General features: G+C 42.1%; 1 protein-coding gene across 1 annotated transcript in view; it reads left to right on the top strand.

Annotated features, from left to right (window-relative positions):
• The window catches only part of LOC126159721 (glutamate receptor 1-like), a 182,751-nt gene that overhangs the window by 98,410 nt on the left and 63,359 nt on the right, over window positions 1-20,982 (top strand). Inside the window, exons 5-6 of the mRNA XM_049916570.1 lie at window positions 5,750-5,961; window positions 20,251-20,438. Coding sequence (XP_049772527.1) covers window positions 5,750-5,961; window positions 20,251-20,438 — 400 coding nt within the window. The remainder of the gene's footprint in view (window positions 1-5,749; window positions 5,962-20,250; window positions 20,439-20,982) is intronic.

The raw sequence follows: 20,982 nt of genomic DNA, 5'->3' as shown, positions 1-20,982 counted from the left end.
TAAATTTTCCTGTACATCGCCATCCATTGGAGTTTGCCTTGAAAATGGCGGGGTGTGCTCCTGCCGAAGTATCAGCTGTCGCTGTCAGTACTACCTGGTTGAATAACCCGTAAGTTGTTGGAAAACTGTATACGCCAGGAGAAACTGAGGTTATCGTGCTACGTTTTACGCAGCGGCATTGTTTGCATAGCGAAGTAAAGTAGGGTTCAAAAATGGCTCTGAGCACTATGGGACTTAACATCTATGGTCATCAGTCCCCTAGAACTTAGAACTACTTAAACCTAACTAACCTAAGGACATCACACAACACCCAGCCATCACGAGGCAGGGAAAATCCCTGACCCCGCCGGGAATCGAACCCGGGAACCCGGGCGTGGGAAGCGAGAACGCTACCGCACGACCACGAGATGCGGGCAGTAAAGTAGGGGACACATTTCTCTGCAGTCTTTCCGCAACAAGTTCCTCCTTCCAGGCTGTGAGAGTTGTTAACGCGCTTTCCCGTTTAAACAGCATTTCTTGTGGCCGAAACACAGCAATTTTAATTATGGTGATGATAAACCGTATGATCTTAAGGGCAATTTGCGTATCTACAAATCTGAGCTCATCCGCAGCTATTTTTTTTTTTTTAATGCCAGGAATTCGGAATTTCTTTCGAAAACGGTGATGTGATAAACCTTCATTGGTGTTAGTTTCACTTACAGGAAAAATTTGTTATTGTTCCTTTTATTTCGCCCGCATTTCGTGGTCGTGCGGTAGTGTTCTCACTTCCTACGCCCGGGTTCCCGGGTTCGATTCCCGGCGAGGTCAGGGATTTTTTCTGCCCCGTGATGGCTGGGTGTTGTGTGCTGTCCTTAGTTTAGTTAGGTTTAAGTAGTTTTAAGTTCTAGGGGACTTATGACCACAGCAGTTGAGTCCCATAGTGCTCAGAGCCATTTGAACCATTTGAACCTTTTATTTCTACAAACATACTGGTTATGGGGAACTGCTATATTGATTGTAGCTGTTGGCGAAGGGTTATTGTGTATCCATCACCAACAAAGATTAAACATGGAGAAATAAGACTGTCATCGTATTAATAGCTTTTTCCAGGTTTTCATTCCTGCCTGTCAGTTATTATTTAGGGACAAATGGAAAATTGATATGTGGATTTTAGTAGGATACATCAACTTATTTCACTATCTTGCGTTATGAGAATAGCTTGTTAACATCAATTGACTCTTACAATATTTACGAACAGAATGCGTGCAGGGCTCAGTGTCTACAATCAATATTTTTGGCTGATGGGTATCACTCAGACCGGCAATCAGAGTCATGCGTAATCTTCCAGCAGTATATGGACTCCCATGAAGCCCAGAAATAAAATTTCCACTGTTATAGTGTCAGTCTTCACCTGCACTCTGCAAAATTTGGTCTTGGTGTGTCTCTCTACCTCACTGGACAGCTTGGGTTCTTTGACCCGCGATCCAATTTGTTGTTAGCATCTTAATTTCTCTTTTATACCGCCCTCCTTTCCCCAACTAAACACACACACACCTGCCGAAAAGCGTTACGGCGTAAATACTAGTTCTCTTGATATCTTCTGTAAGCGGAGTTATAAATCTAGTAACGTCCTTACTCTGGCGCTTTGAGTGCGCATTGTCATTCATGTTCTGGGCTAGTTCTGAATTTGGGTTGCTTCCTTGGATCTGAAGCTAAAATAGTTTCGTGGAAGGTGCACGTAGAAAATTGCCTGACGGATGATTTCTGCTGCCTTCCGACTTTCATCATACAAATACACAAATTATTGGTGCACATGTGTCAAGTAAGAAAAATATTCAATAAGTAGTCTACTTAAGCACATCGCTGCTTCTTTGAAAATCATATAGAAAGAGGGGATCCATCGTTCTTCATTGTTATTTCCTACCCTCATCCTCTAGCAGTCACTCCAATCTTTCAGTATAATATGAATAATTGCGAATTTAGTTTATGTCCCTAAAAGTGTTCAAATATAGATTTATTGCTTGCCAGACTGAACATTAAATCCAGTGCTCATCTTAGGGTTAAAGCTCCATCTTGCATCTGTGTTTAGTTACAAATAAAATTTGTTTATGGATAGGTTCCGCCTTCAGCAAGCAAACTCTTCTTCTTTTCTACACAGACTTGTTTCGCTGAAGTTCCAGATCCATCAGTTTTTTATTTCCTTTGTATTAAATAAGAAGAATAATTGCTTTTTACTAGCTATACATTAGGATTTCGCGTTCACAAATTTGAAAACAGACAAAATTTCACAATCTGCCTATTCGCTTCTGTCTCGGGTTCTTCGGCCGACGTTCATCTAATGATTTTACTGACGTTTCGCCAGCACGAGTGGCTGGCATTGTCAAGGCTTCACCCTCCATTGCCGGTGGTGAACTGGAGCCGAGCTCGCGGCCATAGACTATATGTACCTGGCTCGCCAACGTCCGAGGGCTTCTCCGCGGTCATTTCCAGTGCGGTTCTCCTCTTGCTACCTGCGACAGTCGTTCGCTGCCGTACGGGAAGCCAGGATCCGTTTACTTTAAGGCTTTCCTCTTTCTTGTTGAAGCTGTTCGCGTGTTTTTGTATTTCTACAGCTTCTCTGAACAAGCGCGTGTGATAGTGCTTCTCTACAGCCAGAACTTCCGTGTCGGCGAATTTTATTACGTGGTCGGTCTCACTGAGTGCGTGCTCTGCCACGGCGGATTTCTCCACGTGCCCCAACCTGCAATGTCGCTCATGTTTTTTGATCCTGGAGATGATTCATCTTCCAGTCATTCCGACATAAACTTTTCCCCACTTGCATGGTATACGGTATATTCCCGACATTGCAAGTGGATCCTTCCTCTTGATCTTCCTTGTCGGTTTGAAAATCGTCTTTACGTCATGTTTGCGCAATATACGGCCGATTCTGTCCGTCACTCTGGGAATTTACGGCAGAAAGGCCGTACCCGACATTTCTTTTTTGATTCCTTACTTTGCCGAGTGTTTGGCACTGTTGCACTTCTAATATAATTTGTGGAGTACCCAGTGCTGCTCAGAACACTTTCCAGGTGTTGCATTTCGCGTATGAGGTGTTGCGGCTCACATATTCGTCCTGCTCACCAAATTTATTATATGTTGTGCCAAAACGATCGAACCGTAGTTTTGGTAGAGCGCATCTCTAGTGATGAGGTGTTGATGTTAAACACATTGTCGTCATCTTGTGGTTTCACGGTCACTCAACCACTTCCCATACATTCACACGACAATAGCACGCGAACAGCTAACCTGCTTAGCCGTTTCCTGGTTACTCGTTCCCACCTACTGATCCATAACTACCTGCCCATTGTCAGTCACTTATGTCACTGTTTTTCCCCATTTGCTGTCTCTATTGTCCCTAGAACGATAACCTGCTGTTCTCAGCTCCACTTATACACTTTGAGCCGGCCGAAGTGGCCGAGCGGTTCTAGGCGCTTCAGTCTGGATCACCGCGACCGCTACGGTCGTTGGTTCGAATCCTGCTTCGGGCATGGATGTGTGTCATGTCCTTAGGTTAGTTCGGTTTAAGTAGGTCTAAGTTCTAGGGGACTGATGACCTCAGATGTTAAGTCCCATAGTGCTCAGAGCCATCTGACCCTTATACACTTTGCTGCAGTGCTGCTAGGTAGCATTCAGTCTAGCGGTGAGCAGTGGTCGTAATGTTTTGGGTCATCGGTGTACATCAACATACACACTCATCCCTATCACGCATCTAAATGAAGCATGGAGTTAGCTGTTAACGACACCAAAAAATAAGAAAATAATATTTCAGTGCTGTTAAGTAGGAAACTCATCGATCAATACACGGTGTTTTAAGACATAAAGGAATTAATTACATTAGCTGCCAGTGGGCACTGATTAAAATCAATGTGGAAATTTGAAACTTTCCGCTGGACTGGTATTGAAAAACACGGTCTTCCACTTATTATGCCGAAGCATTGTCCGCTTTGTTGTCATGTTACAGTGGTCATCGCAACTGCACAAACTGCCCTAGCACGTCTCACGTCAGACCCACGTTCTCAACTTATCCACACACTACCGATGTAATGCCCCTTGCCCATTGTTGTTGTTGTGACTTGGCAAGACAGCCAAGCCACTATGATTGGTAGCCGAAAGGCACGCGTTAAGCTCACGCAGGCTGGCGTGAGGTCTGGAACATTTAAGGAAGTTAGACTTTAGCAAAAAAGGTCGTAGCTGTTGTAATACTTAACTTTAATCCATAATTGGTGAACATCCGTCTGACGGTACATGCATCACAAGATAAATAGCAAATGATAATGGCGCCTTGCTAGGTCGTAGCAAATGACGTAGCTGAAGGCTATGCTAACTATCGTCTCGGCAAATGAGAGCGTAATTTGTCAGTGAACCATCTCTAGCAAAGTCGGCTGTACAACTGGGGCGAGTGCTAGGACGTCTCTAGACCAGCCGTGTGGCGGTGCTCGGTCTGCAATCACTGATAGTGGCGACACGCGGGTCCGACGTATACTAGTGGACCACGGCCGATTTAAAGGCTACCACCTAGGAAATGTGGTGTCTGGCGGTGACACCACAGTTGTCATTACTTGTGTCATTTTGCCAATTCCCGGAAGAGTTTGAGTGTGGTATACATTTGCACCGAAGTGATCAACTGGTCGTCCTCCCTTTACTTATGTAAATGTTGTGTCTAGTCCTTTGATCATGCGGCCATTATGAACCAAGACGCAGATAAATTAATGACATTAGCTACAAATGGGGATTGATTTAAATCAATGTGGAAAGTTGGAAACTTGTGCTGGACTGGGATTTGAACCTGGATCTCCTACATACTAAGGTACATGCATTGACCCCTGCATAATCGTGATACAGTGATCATAGCAACAGCACGGACTACACTCCTATGAAACCCGAATCCTCAACTTACCCACAGACTACTGATGTAGTGCGCAATATGTCCAAATTATATATATATATAATTGCAGTGCAGATGCACACCACGCTCGAACTCGTATGGGAATTCGTGAAATGCTGCGAATATCGAGGACGACGGGAATGGGGACTACATCACAAGTGTATGAAGTTGAGAGTTTTGGTCTGATGGGAGGGGTGCTCGGGTAGCCCAAGCAGTTGCAATCACTATTGTGTCTGAATGGCGCAGTGGTTATCTGCCTAGTAAGCAAGAGACGCAGGTTAGAATACCGGTACAGCACAAGGTTTCAAATTTCCCTATTGATTAAAGTCAATGCTTACTGGCACCTAATGATATTAGTTCCTTTGTGTCTTGATTCATAGTGGTTGCAGGGTCAAAACGGTGTGTGTTCTTTCGGACATTTCCTAAATCACACACCATATATAGACAGTGTTTCAATCCATGTTAACGGTTACTTATGTAGATTAAGATGTATTTTGTGGGAATTTTGTAGGGATTACAACAGCTGGGATATGTTTTTTTTATCAAGGGCGCAGTGGACGTCTTATCTTTGTACAGCCATTTCAGATAAATACACGACGATATTTGTTTGTTTCGTGTCACCATGTGGAGACTGTTGCTGACGTTTGTGTAGTGTGCATCTATGGTTATATGAGACCAGCCTTAATGTACTAAACGAAAGTACCCCACAGCAAAGTTCTGCCTCCACAGCCTCGTGGCTACCGCTGCTCTAACGTTGCAGCAGGCTACGTACCCTAAAGTTATCTTCTTCTCTTCTTGTTCGTATGATAGATAAAAGTTATCAGAGTCTTTCTCTCTTGGTGACAGATATGAGCGACCGATAGACACCGTGTCTGACCTACACGAGAGTGGTCTGGAGTGGGCTGAAAGACATTTGGTGTACCTCTACTCAATCAGAGAACTCACAGATCAGATCTACGTGGACCTGATCCAGCGCTTCCGTGTGTTCTCATCGGATACCCTACACGCTAGGACCACGACACGAGATTTGGCCTTCGTCATAGAGAGACTTCCAGGAGGTAAGACATTCAGAATGTGATTTGCCATTTACACTAGTCTTAGTAAAACGGAAACACGCAGTTTGATATTTTGAGTTTGTTGTTAGCAAATTAATGTAATATTTTCATCAGAAGGATTTTAATTGTTAAGAAATAAGGAGTATACATTTACCGATTTCATGGATGGAGTGAACTAACATTTATTCTCTCAGTGAAACTAGAAGTCTGAAAATACTTTGAACTGCCGACTTTCAGAGGTGATGGAAGCCGTAATCTTGTACTTCATTCTACTTACATGTATATTATGTGACGATAAAGTGAGCATCGTAAATGATCGATGTGAAGAGAGAGGAGATGAGGAGGCGATGATGAACAAAAACAGAGAGACAGGGTGGAGGTACGGACAGCAAGAGGGGAAGGTGGTGGGCACAAAGAAGGGGTAGGTAAAGGTGGATAAAGAGAACAGGGAGAAGGAGGTTGTAATAAATATCGTGCGTCACTAAGTTTCGTGGTTAGCATGTAACCTTTCCCTCACTTATCGACCTTAATGACCGTGAAAAATGAAACCGCGTGTACCTAATGGGAATTTTGGAAAAGCAATCGTCACCGAAGTTAATCTGTCGGTAAAGAGGGAGGAAAGGGTTACATCTAACTGAAAGGAAAAGTGCTAATGAAACTGGTGGAAATTAATTTTGAAAAGGGCTAAAGTTAATAAAGAAAGTAAATGTGCAGCCGTTACGTTAACAATTAACAAGCGGTAATTAGGTATTTGAGATTTGGGGGAAATCACGGTCGCCAGTCCTAAGGACAATTACTATAGTAACTGAAAAAGAAAGATTATTACACATATAATTAGCACTAGAAGCGTGGCAACTGAAGGTTGACACGTGTAGTGTGAAAAACTGAAAGTTTGTCAGAAGTAATAAATTTCGCTACACTCTGATTTAATGTAGCAAAAGAATTAATAAAACAGGAAAATCGAAAGTTAATTTAGTGACTGAAGTTAATAGTGAGCTCTCTTTCTGTAGCACATCGAAATTCAGTAAAATACGGTTAGTCTTGGACTACCTCAACAATCATTTCAAAAGCTACTTGAATCTACGCAATTTAGAAATAACAGATTTAACTTTGAACTTGAATTAAATGATTCTGAACAATTAACAGTAGTAAAATTTAGTACATACCAAGCTGAGCTGCAGTCACAGGTAAGCTAAAATACGGTAACAAAACTCGCACTCTTAATTTGTGCTTGTGTAATCTGAATGCCATAACTGAACTTTGAAATTAAAGCAGTGAAAACGAGTTAGCTATATTACTTTAATGCTGGCGTTTGAATTTCAACGACACTCGGGTTCATTTTGGAAAAGGAAGGGACTCTGCTTGGTAATGCAATTGGGACAATGAGCAACAAACGTTCATGCTAAGTTGCTGTAATTATAATGACGAAAACGGAACAGTTTGAAAAGCTGAGGTCTGCCATACGGTTCTAAAACTTTACGTGCGTCCAGTCTTCCTTGTTGGTTGATTGAAGGTTTGAAGCCGTCGATCGAGGAGGTGGCGACAGTCACTCATTGTCGGCCGTCGCTGTTGCAGAAGCTGGATGTTGGCGCGCCTTCTTCTCGACACGGTCACCAGACGAAACGGGCTCTTGATGTGCGCCAGCTAATGCTTCCCGTCCACGACACCATGTCAGAAACTATCATCGCAAGTCGAGCGCAATTACATGCTGCCAAACCCCGAAAGCGCGGCAAATCGCGGGAGCTTCACACAACACACCTGCTCCTCTCGCTACTCCAGCCAGACTCCTTCTGCTCAGCCCGCGCTCCACGCGGCAGAGTTAACACTACCAAAGATCCTACACACTTTGATTCTTCACACGACCTATCGACGTAATTGTTCGATAGCGTAGTTTTCCCTAGGCAAGACCCAGCGTAAAAATACAAATAATATTCACGAAACAAACCAATTATACATCGACATAAATGTATAAATATATATATACAACAGTAAAACAATTACAATATACAAAGAGACAGAAATGTCATATCTTGAGGTAACAAAGCAAGGAAAAAAGTAATAGTACAATAGATGGAAATAGGAGGATATGCATCTGCGGCGTTACACATGCCCCACATTGTCTGAGGATGTTCGTGTAACGTAAACAGACTCAGAAAATGTCCCAAAAAAGAAACAGCGGAAATGCATATGCTCAAAACAACAAAAAAATTTAGCATTCGTCTAATTAACCATAAACCAATTTTTAGACAATAATAATTGAGTGGAGACACTCCTAATCTTATTCCACTCTGTCATCTTGCACAAAATAAAACAGGTTGACAACATATCAAAATTCATAGAAAACATAGAAAATGGTTTAGCTATTCCAAATCATTAAAATTCGTAACACTATAAGAAATGGAATACTATTTGCAAAATTAATCAGAGTACATGGTCATAAAAAACAGGCATATCAAAATACGCAAACTAATGATTAATTACATAGAATACACATTTTTATGTAACCTTTCCATAATTAATTTTCTCGTCATGTCCAATTAACGCTAAACAAGAAAATAATATACAGCAGATCGAAAAAAACATAAATATTGACAGCAGAATTCTTTCACATCAGCTGTCCGGGAAGAAAAGCAACTCCACATTCCGTACTCGCGAGTACAAAGAATGCCGACAGCGGCACAAGAGCCGACAGTGACACAAGAGCCGACAGCGGCTCAGCCCTGCCAGTATTGTTGCGCCCGCCTGTGCGGCACGCTTGATCTCACTCGCCCTTGTAACGGCGTTTCCAGAACGTCCGTTTCACTGAATTCTTTCGGAAAACTCACTCCCGAGTAATCTCAAGGAGTCCATAAACACTATCACAGTGGATACCTCAACACTGTCCATCATCACACGCATGTACTAGCCTGAAACTTAAAACAGCGTCTAAGTACATAGGCAATGACTAATAAAAACACACATTCATGAAATATTACAGCAAGTTACAAAATCATATTTACATTCCTTAATCTACTGTGACTCAGCTGAAAACTTAAACTAGCAGCTTGGATTTTTCAGATGATTACTAATCAGTTAATCTTAAATCATTTAGTCAAAATTAATTACTTATTAATTACAACTTCTTTAATGACCTCTAGGTCAGGCAAAAGCATCGCAACATGGCACATCCTTAAATCTTACACTCTATATTTACATACTGTACAACTTACCCATTGTGTGGTATTAATCGATCCTAGGTTGGTACAATTTCAAGTCGACAATATTCCGTATACCTAATCGTTTTCCAGAGCTTGGATACTCTAAGCAATAAGCATTTGTGTGAGGTATACCAATGACTTTATATGGTCCATTATAAACAAACTTAAATTTAGAGATTTCATTGTCTATCTCGCTCGATTTCTCATGAGCTTTTACAAGTACTAAGTCTCCGATTGCAAACTTAGCAAAACGCGCTTTAGCGTCATGACGACGTATGCGAGCATCGGCTTTTAGCTTCATTACTTCTCGCAAACGATCTTTTTTCACACCAATACTAATGTCAATCCGTGGAGGGAATTTGATTATCTCTTCCACTAAACTTTTACTTCTGTCAAGGCCGAGATTCCTCACATTACATTAGTTCAAATTCATACCTACGTTAATAGCATCCGGCCAGTTAACAATGTGTATAGGCTGGTATTGCCTATGCACACCGTCTCCTGCCTCATCAAAACTAACTACTATTGTTTTATCTTGTGACGTACATGTCAAAGTTTTACTTTCGCAATTAATCACTGCACCGTACTTTAATATCCAATCTAACCCGATAATTACTTCCGTAGTCAAGTCTGGCACGACGACAAACTCTTGTTGAAATCGTGCCCCACATATCTCGAAGTTGACAAAAATCTGTTTCGTGACCGGTTTACTGGCCTTCCCAGTATCACCGATAATTTTCACTCCTGTTGCTGGCATAACTACGATGCCAGGTCTGTCTTTCAGTAACTCAAATATTTTCCCAGATACAGCACTCAATTCTGCACCGGTGTCAATCAACACGTTTAGTTGTAGGTCGTGCATATTAACAGACACTACTATCTGTCTACACTTGTCCTCGACTGTTTCTTTATTTTCCCACAGTAAATCCTCGTCTATATCCAGGTCATTCCAGAAAAAACCATCCGGCTTTGATCCTAAGGCCGGCTTATCTGGCGCCTTTTTCAGCCTCTGTTCACATACAGTTTTAATTTCAACACGTTTGTCCTGAGGCTTAGTCTGTAGCTTCGCCTCCAATACCGAAACCTTTTCCTTTACCTCGTCACCTAGTGAGTGTTGCCCTGCTATCATTTCACTAATTGTCACCTTCGTTGATTCCTCTTTGGCCAGATTGATCTCATCCGCCAATCTACCTGGAGGAATGTGCCCAGTAGGGTCTGCAATTACTTCCGCTAGATCTGCGCAACCCACACTGCTATCGTCTGACCGTATAATGTCAGCTCTAACCTCATACACGCTGTAATCTATGTGCTTTTCTACCAATCGTGTCCGGCTATCACTAAAATTTTCGCAATCTTTCTCCTTAATACTCTCGCAATGTTTAAACTGGAGGTTTGCGTCGGATGGGTCGGCTACTTCTACCACTGAAACTTTCGGTAAGGTCTGCCGGTTAGGGCCAGAACTTTCCGTTACTACCTCAACATCCAACTCTTGCGGGACGAAACACGATGAATCTTGCTCGTGCTCCCCATTAACATCAACTGTTTCTGGTAAAGTCTGCCGGTTAGGGCCAGAAATTTCTATCATTTCACAGACACTATCTTCCTGCGGGACGAGACGCGGCAAATCCTGCCCGCGCTCCCCATGAACGCTTCTCCCATACAGACCCCTATAATCTCTTAGTTCGTCGTATAAGCGACCGAACTGCCTTAACCAGACCTCATCCCTCTCTGCATCCCCTCGCTCGATGACGGACGTTTTATCCGACATCTGATATTCTCTCAACACTTGCGAATCATTCTTAAACTCAATCTCCAGTTCCGCTGTGGGTATTACAGCTGCCACTTTATAATCGATTTCCGGAACACTACTTAAATTGTTCTCACTGACAGTGAATGTACTTACTACTGCCGTGTATACAGCTGAACTACTACTTGTGGGCGCACTCCTTTCTCCTAACACTGGCACACTCTCCCGCCGTTGATTATTCCACACGGAATTTTCATAACGGCGACACCTGGGTTTTCTCCTGTTATTGGGCCTCCAAAATTTCTCCACGCCCGGTCGGCCCCTCACCGGCGCGGCTAATGGTTTCCCTGTCTCGTCCCAGCAGATACGGTCCCCGGATGCTGCTGAGGCGGCTCATCACACCCTCTGGCGTTATTACTATTCTGTGAGGCCCGTATCACGTTAGTACGGTACTGGTTTCCGTCATTCCTGTTATTATTTGCATTGTACCGATTGTTATTACAGTCAGAACCATTATTGTTATTGCTGCCATGGTTGCGGTATGCATTATTTCCATGGTTATCGTTGATGTGGTTGCTGTGGTACCCGTTGTTGTTACCACGGCCTCTACCACTGTCGCGATTATTGCGCCAATTGTCCTCGTCCTCAACTCTTTCCAGGAAATCATTTATTGTCCTGTAATTGCTTCCTACGTAGCGTTTTGTATCATCTGGAAGCTTTTTGTAGAGTTCCCAGACTATTTCGGATTCCGTGCGGCGATCACGCAAATATTCCAACTTGCGGATCCAGCCCTCACAAAACTCCTTCATCGAACCGCGAGAATTCGCAACCAAAGGCCTCGATACGACAAATTAGCGCCAGGCACTTTGCTGTTTTTGCTCTGACCAGTATTCAGCCAGAAACAAATTTTTAAATTCGTCAAAAGTTAGGTTCGTAATGTTGAGGTTTAAGCCCCAACGCTTGGCATCACCAGCCAGCACATCAATAACCGCATTAATTTTTCTCTCATTAGTCCATGATCTGGGTAAAACTCTTTCACAATTCTTAATGAAATCCGTCGCGTGTATACCGCCTTTTTTCAAGGGGTCGAACCGCTCCTCTTTCGTCAACAATTCCGAACTATGTGCATAGATTGGCACGTAGCTCTGTTTTTCGTCAAGTTTCTTTTCTAATTCCGACACTCTCGTAATTACTTAGCAAGTGGTTGTCGCAAGCGTTTCTACTTCTATTTTTTTCTCTTCGCAGGTATTAGCCTGCTTCGTCACTTCGGTATCTACTTCGGATACTAACGCCTTTAAAGTTTCCACCTTCTTTTGATCCTCTTTTTTCACTAATTGAATTTGTTCCGTCACCTTATTCTCAATCATCGGAACAACTGCTTCTCCTACACTTTCCTCGATTCTGCTAATTTCGGAATAAAAACGAGTATTTATGCTCGCAATTTCCGCCTGAACGCCTATCATTTCCTGTTTAAGATTACCGATTTCGGTATTAATTACAACAATATCTTCATTGATTTTATCAACTTTTGTGTTAACTACTCCAACATTGTTGTTAACAACGTTAATAGCTTTGTTCTGATTGTCTAGCATCCGTTCAATTTTTTCAGACTGAGCTTCTTGCTTGGCAGCCTGAGCTTCTTGCTTGGCAGCCTGAGCTGCTTGCTTGGCAGCCTGAGCTTCTTGCTTGGCAGCCTGAGCTTCTTGCTTGGCAGCCTGATCTTCTAGCTTGGCCGATTGACTCTTGATTTCGTTAATCAAAACATTCAATAAATCAGTTAAATTCCCGGAAACTACTGGTTTTACTTCTGTAGCGGCTTCTTCTTCAATTGTCCCCCCGTATTCGTCATCAAGGGATTCAGATGTGATTTTTACTTCCGATTCCGAAACATTTTCTAAAGTTTGGAATTCCATTTCTGCTCTTTGTTGCGTTTCGGCGGTCGCGTCTTTCATGCTAGCCGGCTGCCCCTGAACAATGGGTACCGCGGTGCGCGTTTCCCACTGTTCGACCGATTGTTCCGTATCCAAGTCTGCCAAATTTTGCCAATTGTTGCCTTCACTCATTTTAATAATTTTCAATATAAATGACAAATCTCAAATCTAATTAGGATTCCTCACACTAATATTCTCGCTGACGTAACGACCATTTCGTAACCAGTACTTTGTTACGAGATTTGCACAATGCAAAATTCGTGTCCAGAACAACCTCAAATCTGAAGCTTGTCCTGTCACCAGGTCGCCACGCTTAACCTCCCCCTCACTTATCGACCTTAATGACCGTGAAAAATGAAACCGCGTGTACCTAATGGGAATTTTGGAAAAGCAATCGTCACCAAGTTAATCTGTCGGTAAAGAGGGAGGAAAGGGTTACATCTAACTGAAAGGAAAAGTGCTAATGAAACTGGTGGAAATTAATTTTGAAAAGGGCTAAAGTTAATAAAGAAAGTAAATGTGCAGCCGTTACGTTAACAATTAACTAGCGGTAATTAGGTATTTGAGATTTGGGGGAAATCACGGTCGCCAGTCCTAAGGACAATTAATATAGTAACTGAAAAGGAAAGATTATTACACATATAATTAGCACTAGAAGCGTGGCAACTGAAGGTTGACACGTGCAGTGTGAAAAACTGAAAGTTTGTCAGAAGTAATAAATTTCGCTACACTCTGATTTAATTTAGCAAAAGAATTAATAAAACAGGAAAATCGAAAGTTAATTTAGTGACTGAAGTTATAGTGAGCTCTCTTTCTGTAGCACATCGAAATTCAGTAGAATACGGTTAGTCTTGGACTACCTCAACAATCATTTCAAAAGCTACTTGAATCTACGCAATTTAGAAATAAGAGATTTAACTTTGAACTTGAATTAAATGATTCTGAACAATTAACAGTAGTAAAATTTAGTACATACCAAGCTGAGCTGCAGTCACAGGTAAGCTAAAATACGGTAACAAAACTCGCACTCTTAATTTGTGCTTGTGTAATCTGAATGCCATAACTGAACTTTGAAATTAAAGCAGTGAAAACGAGTTAGCTATATTACTTTAATGCTGGCGTTTGAATTTCAACGACACTCGGGTTCATTTCGGAAAAGGAAGGGACTCTGCTTGGTAATGCAATTGGGACAATGAGCAACAAACGTTCATGCTAAGTTGCTGTAATTATAATGACGAAAATGGAACAGTTTGAAAAGCTGAGGTCTGCCATACAGTTCTAAAACTTTACGTGCGTCCAGTCTTCCTTGTTGGTTGATTGAAGGTTTGAAGCCGTCGATCGAGGAGGTGGCGACAGTCACTCATTGTCGGCCGTCGCTGTTGCAGAAGCTGGATGTTGGCGCGCCTTCTTCTCGACACGGTCACCAGACGAAACTGGCTCTTGATGTGCGCCAGCTAATGCTTCCCGTCCGCGACACCATGTCAGAAACTATCATCGCAAGTCGAGCGCAATTACATGCTGCCAAACCCCGAAAGCGCGACAAATCGCGGGAGCTTCACACAACACACCTGCTCCACTCGCTACTCCCGCCACACTCTCTCTCTCAGCCCGCGCTCCACGCGGCAGAGTTAACACTACCAAAGATCCTACACACTTTGATTCTTCACACGACCTATCGACGTAGTCGTTCGATAGCGTAGTTTTCCCTAGGCAAGACCCAGCGTAAAAATACAAATAATATTCACGAAACAAACCAATTATACATCGACATAAATGTATAAATATATATATATACCAACAGTAAAACAATTACAATATACAAAGAGACAGAAATGTCATATCTTGAGGTAACAAAGCAAGGAAAAATATAATAGTACAATAGATGGAAATAGGAGGATATGCATTTCCGGCGTTACAAGCAGCTAACTAAATTCTTTTACGTAAACATACGTAATAAGTATAATTTAATTTCATAACTTCTATAGATAATTAAATTGGTCGTTCTTTCTCTAAAACTAAAATATTCAAAACAAGTAGTAATTTCACAGTGTATCCCAACTTTATTATCTCTGTTGGCAACATATATTCACACATTGAAGGTAAACTCTTCTGGAAAGTCATGCATCTGTTCATCTTTGTTACCGCGAAACATCTCCTTTAATGAAAAGCGCCCATTGCTCTTATGGTATAACTTTCGACTCGTTTGTTTCTGGACCATAGTCCCTTACCTCAAATTGATACATTTCCCTTCCGCATCATCCCTGAAATTTTTAACATCATCACGAAATCATCTTTAGATTAACGGAGGGTAGGTTCAGTTACTATACCTCAGATCATATGGTACTTAGTAAACTAGTACCACTGCGACGAACTACCGTTATCTCGTCTTAAAGTCACCAAACTGATGAAACCATTGTAATGATCCTATTAATAACAGCGTTTGTGTCGTCTTAAATGTTACAAAGTGTCTGTCTTTCTCTGAGAAGGCGATCTACTTGGTGCGCAAACATCGCGTTAGCACCGTACGATTAGGGAGAGAAATGTTGTACGTGAACATAAAACATGAAAATACCTAAACACTATTATTTGTGTTGTAGCATTGTATATTTAAGTGTCTTCTGTTTCTGAAGCAAGGTAGGAAGCATTTTTTTTTAGACTTGTGTAAAGAACCATTGATGAAGTACAACCCAGCTACTCGGTATTGTAGACATCACTGAGGTGACAAAAAGCAAGGGATCCTCCTACTGTCTACACTGCGACCGCTGCATATGGAGTGCGTTCATTTTCAACCATACCAAGAGCCCCCGCACAGCCCGTGCGCCTTACAAAATACCTCCACCATGTCGGACTGTCTTTTGCCTCGTGTAGCATATCACCGTTACATGCTGAAAGTCTCTTGGAGAAACACTGAGACATGTTGCCTCTGTAGCCCTCCATGGTTGCAAAAGTGTTGCCTGTGTAGGATTTGGTGCACAAGCTGACTGCGCAATTGTGTCCCATAAATGTTCACCTGGATCACTATCGGGCGATTCTAGTGGCCAAATCATTCGCTAGATTTGTCCAAATTGTTCGTCAAACTAGTCACGAAAATTTGTGACCCATGGACATGATGCATTTTTATCCCTAAAAATACATTCGTTGGTTGGGAATATGAACCCAATGAATAATTGCAATGGTCTCAAGGTAGCCGAATATAACCATTTCCACACGTCGGTCATCAGCTGCCACAGTCAATTAACGTCAAATTTCGCCGTATTATCCTAACGGCTAGGTCCGCCGTACGTCCCCCATTGATTTCTGCGGTTATTTCGGGCAGTGTTGCTTGTCTTTTAGTACTGACAAGACCGCTGCTGTCGGACGTTAAGTGAAGGTCGTCAGCCGCTGCGTTGCCATTGTAAGGGGTAATGCCTGAAATTTGGTATTCTCGGCATACTCTTGACACTGTGGATTTTGGAATATTGAATACACTAAAGATTCACGAAATGGAATGTCCCACGTGTCTAGCTACACCACCATTTCGCGTTCAAAGTCTGTTAGTTCCTGTCGTGCGGCTATAATCATGTCGGAAACCTATTTACGTGAATCACCTCAGGACAAATGAACGCACCGGCATTGCCTTTTATACCTTGTATACACGATACTACTGCCATCTACACTACTGGCCATTAAAATTGCAACACCACGAAGATGACGTGCTACATACGCGAAATTTAACCGACAAGAAGAAGATGCTATGATATGCAAATGATTAGCTTTTCACAGCATTCACACAAGGTTGGCGCCGGTGGCGACACCTACAACGGGCTGACATGAGGGAAGTTTCCAACCGATTTCTCATACACAAACAGCAGTTGACCGGCGGTGCCTGGTGAAACGCAGTTGTGATGCCTCACGTAAGGAGGAGAAATGCGTACCATCACGTTTATGACTTTGATAAAGGTCGGATTGTAGCCTATGGCGATTGCGGTTTATCGTATCGCGACATTGCTGCTCGCGTTGGTCGAGTGGTCGAGATCCAATGACTGCGAGCAGAATATGGCATCCGTGGGGTCAGGAGGGTAATACGGAACGCCGTGCTAGATCCCAATGGCCTCGTATCACTAGCAGTCGAGATGACAGGCATCTTATCCGCATGGCTGTAACGGATCGTGCAGCCACGTCTCGATCCCTGAGTCAGCAGATGGGGACGTTTGCAAGACAACAACCATCTGCACGAACACTTCGACGACGTTTCCAGCAGCATGGACCATCAGCTCGGAGACCATGGCTGCGGTTACCCTTGGCGCTGCATCAGAGACACGAGCGCCTGCGATAGTGTACTCAACGACGAACCTGGGTGCACGAATGGCATAACGTCATTTTTTTCGGATGAATCCAGGTTCTGTTTACAGCATCATGATGGCGACATCGCGGTGAACGCACATTGGAAGCAACTATTCGTCCTCGCCATACTGGCGTATCACCCGACCTGATGACATGGGGTGCCATTGGTTACGCGTCTCGGTCACCTCTTGTTCGCATTGATGGCATTTTGAACAGTGGAGGTTACATTTAAGATGTGTTACGACCCGTGGGTCTGCCCTTCATTCGATCCCTGCGAAACCCTACATTTCAGCAGGATAATGCACGACGGCATGTTGCTGTTCCTGTACGGGCCTTTCTGGATACTGAAAATGTTCGACTGCTGCCTGGCCAGCACATTCTCCAGATGTCAACGATAGAAAACGTCTGGTCAATGGTGGCCGAGCAACTGACTCGTCACATCACGCCAGTCACTACTCTTGATGAACTGTGGTATCGTGTAGAAGCTGCATGGGCAGCTGTACCTGTACACGCCATCCAAGCTCTGTCTGACTCAATGCCCAGGCGTATTAAGGCCGTTATTACGGCCAGAGGTGGTTGTTCTGGGTACTGATTTCTCAGGGTCTTTGCACCCAAATTGCGTGAAAATGTAATCACATGTCAGTCATAGTATAATATATTGTCCAATGAATACCCGTTTATCATCTGCATTTCTTTTCTGCGTAGCAATTCTAATGGCCAGTAGTATATATATGTGCTTGTCGCTATCCCACGAGTTTTGCCAACTCAGTGTATGTTACAAGCTAACTGCAACTGTTAAAATCGTTGTAGAAATATATATCTTTGCTTACGAAAGTCAATAAGCAGTGAAGTGTGTAATGAAAATTCGTTTTGGAAAAAGAACCAAGTGTCGACTGACACGTATTTCATTTTGCACAAAACTACATGTACTCAAATTGTTTGGTTTTCGAACAAGTAGAGCTACAGATTACTCAGAAAAACGTAAGAACACATCGTCTACATTATATTAATTTATATGACTGCTTTTAACGTAGGAATTATACTCCTCGAAAATATGTAGTGGGAGCATGTACGAGATATATCAAAATTAATTTAGCGAGAACAAATGTCTATAACAGTTTGATGCGTCACACTGCATACATAAGAACTACAGGGAACGAAAAACAAAATTTGGGAATGTCGATCCTTGCGTGAGCTTAGTGAATGGAAAGCCGGAACGAAACCGAACGATCCATGTTCTCCACTGAGCTAAGTGTTTGAACAAACATTTACCTGGACATGCCTGAGCAATAGCTGATGCCACCACTTTATACGAATTGCATTGAGTCAGCATAATAGAGTACCCTCACACTAGAAAGTGGGTGTTGGCACATTCTTAAATCTGTCATCGAAAGCGTTGGTCGCAACGACTCTGTGTTACGCTATTGACAACCCAAGAATCCAGACCTGGCACTCAACGATCTATTTTTATGGTGTTATGCAAAGTCCTTGGGTATGTTCCTCCTTTACAGAAAACGAATCATTATCAGTGACTCTCATATATTTCATAATCTACGGCGAGAAATGAATTATCGCCTACATTTCCTCCTCGCGACCAAGCGAAGGGATATAGAACACCTCTAAAATAAGTAACGAAAACTTGAACGTTCTTTTCCGATACATTTAAATCCTCTCGATGAGTCCTTACGCACTGAATAATTATAGTCGTTTGTAGTCACCATATTTATTTTGAATTAGCCTGTTTAAAAGTGATTAGTTACAGTTATCTGCGTATTTGAATTTAAATTCACAACAGTCCTGGTTACGTGCAGTCAAAAATTTCTGTAAAAACTTACAGTAACTATAATAAATTCACCGTTGTGTTTTAGAGTAAGTGTTCGAAACTGGTTCAAATGGCTCTGAGAACTGTGGGACTTAACTTCTGAGGTCATCAGTCCCCTAGAACTTAGAACTAATTAAACCTAACTAACCTAAGGGCATCATACACATCCATGTCCGAGGCACGATTCGAACCTGCGACCGTAGCGGTCGCTAGGTTCCAGATTGTAGTGCCTAGAACCACTCGGGCATTAATCTATGGCTTATTGACATTTTATATGCACATTCACGTAATCCATGATCTCCATTTATATATACTGTTACAGCTAAAGTCTATTCATCTGTGCTTCAGTTGCCATCAATGTTTCTGTTGCCAAACTGTTCTACAAAATAATTATTTAATTAATAACATAGGATTAAGATAATTAAGTAAATTCACCATACCCTTTCAAAAAATTTTGTTGACTAATAAGGGTAAACGTATTTTTAAAGCTCAGCATAAGAGGAACTGTACAATATCAGAAACTTACAGCGGTATATTACGTTCAACAGCGCTATTTTCTCTTGCAACGGCACCATTTTCTCTTTGCCAGTTTCCTAGAAACGAATACAGATTCATGGCTATCTGTCAGGTTATTTCATGGATACTCGCATATAAATGAAACATTATGTTCCCACTTATCTTATATCAGGAATTCTCTTCGCTAAAAGCATTAAAAGTTACATAAAAATTGCAACAAAATGAAAGCTGTCTTCAAACAAGCTGTTCCTCAAGACACTGGACTCACGGCTGATTATATGACACGAAGATGCACATAGCTCACGCTGACCTCTTCAAACTGGTGGACAGTGTAAGAGGTGCGAATTTTATAGTAGCGTTATAAAATAGGAACAGGTTCAATACAGGCAGATCTCACTACCTCGGCAATTGTTTGGACATGAAATCGCGTTGGCCATACGACAGCTCTTGTACTGCACAGCACACCATTTCCCCACGTTACATAGAGTAATACATGTATAACGTAAACAATCGTTTTGCTGCTTTTTTCTGCGTAGTACAAGTTTGCTTTAATCACGTAAACTATATTTAATTAAATGTGAAATAATTTGCCGTACACGTTTGAATCGTACACTGTACGTGTTCCAATGCATAAACCGATCACGTGTACTCCATTATTATACTTCTTCCCTTTCTATAATATCTTATTTCACTTGATTTCTGTAGCTGTACAGAAACTTAGCAGTAATGTCAACATTTTCATATCTATCTCCACAGGTTATTTCACGATAGGTGACTACATCGACGAGGAGGCAGCTAGTAGGTGGCTACGACCAATGCGTGAGGACATCTATTGGGAGTATGTGGTCTTTGCAGTCCCAAAAGGATGGGCGTATCTTCAGAGACTTGATAACATGATCGACAGACTCCTCCAGGCTGGGATAATGTATACCTGGGAAGGACAGGTTAGTTTCCATTTCGACTAGCTGGCACGTACAGAGTTCTCTAACGCATAATATGCTATAAGTGGCATTTTGTTGTAATTTTTTTTTTGTTCATCAAATTTGTCCTGTGCCATTCTCTTCATATAAGATTACTGCTTCCACTCCACATCCTCAGTTACTTGTTGGACGTATACCGATCCCTTTTATTTCCTTCAGTTTTATCCACTATAGCTCCCTCTAGTATCATGAAAGTTACTCCCTAATGTCTTAAAATATGTCCTGTTAACTTTTCCCTTGTCATTGTTTTCCCCATTTACTTTCTTCATCGATTATACGAAGAATATCCTCGTTCCGCACCAACCCAACTAATTTCAACGCCGTTCGGTATCATCACATCTTAAATGCTTCGATTCTCTTCTTTTCAGTTTTTATCACTACCATACAACACCGTACTACAAAAGAACATTATCAGAAATTACTCTCTCAGATTAAGGCCGATGTTACAAGACTTCTCTTGGTTAGAAATGCGTTCTATGCCCGTGCTCATCTGCTTTTTTATTTCCTC

This window comes from Schistocerca cancellata, chromosome 2, assembly GCF_023864275.1.
Source record: "Schistocerca cancellata isolate TAMUIC-IGC-003103 chromosome 2, iqSchCanc2.1, whole genome shotgun sequence".
NCBI classification, from domain to species: Eukaryota; Metazoa; Arthropoda; class Insecta; order Orthoptera; family Acrididae; genus Schistocerca; species Schistocerca cancellata.
This window is presented reverse-complemented; position numbering and strand designations above follow the sequence as displayed.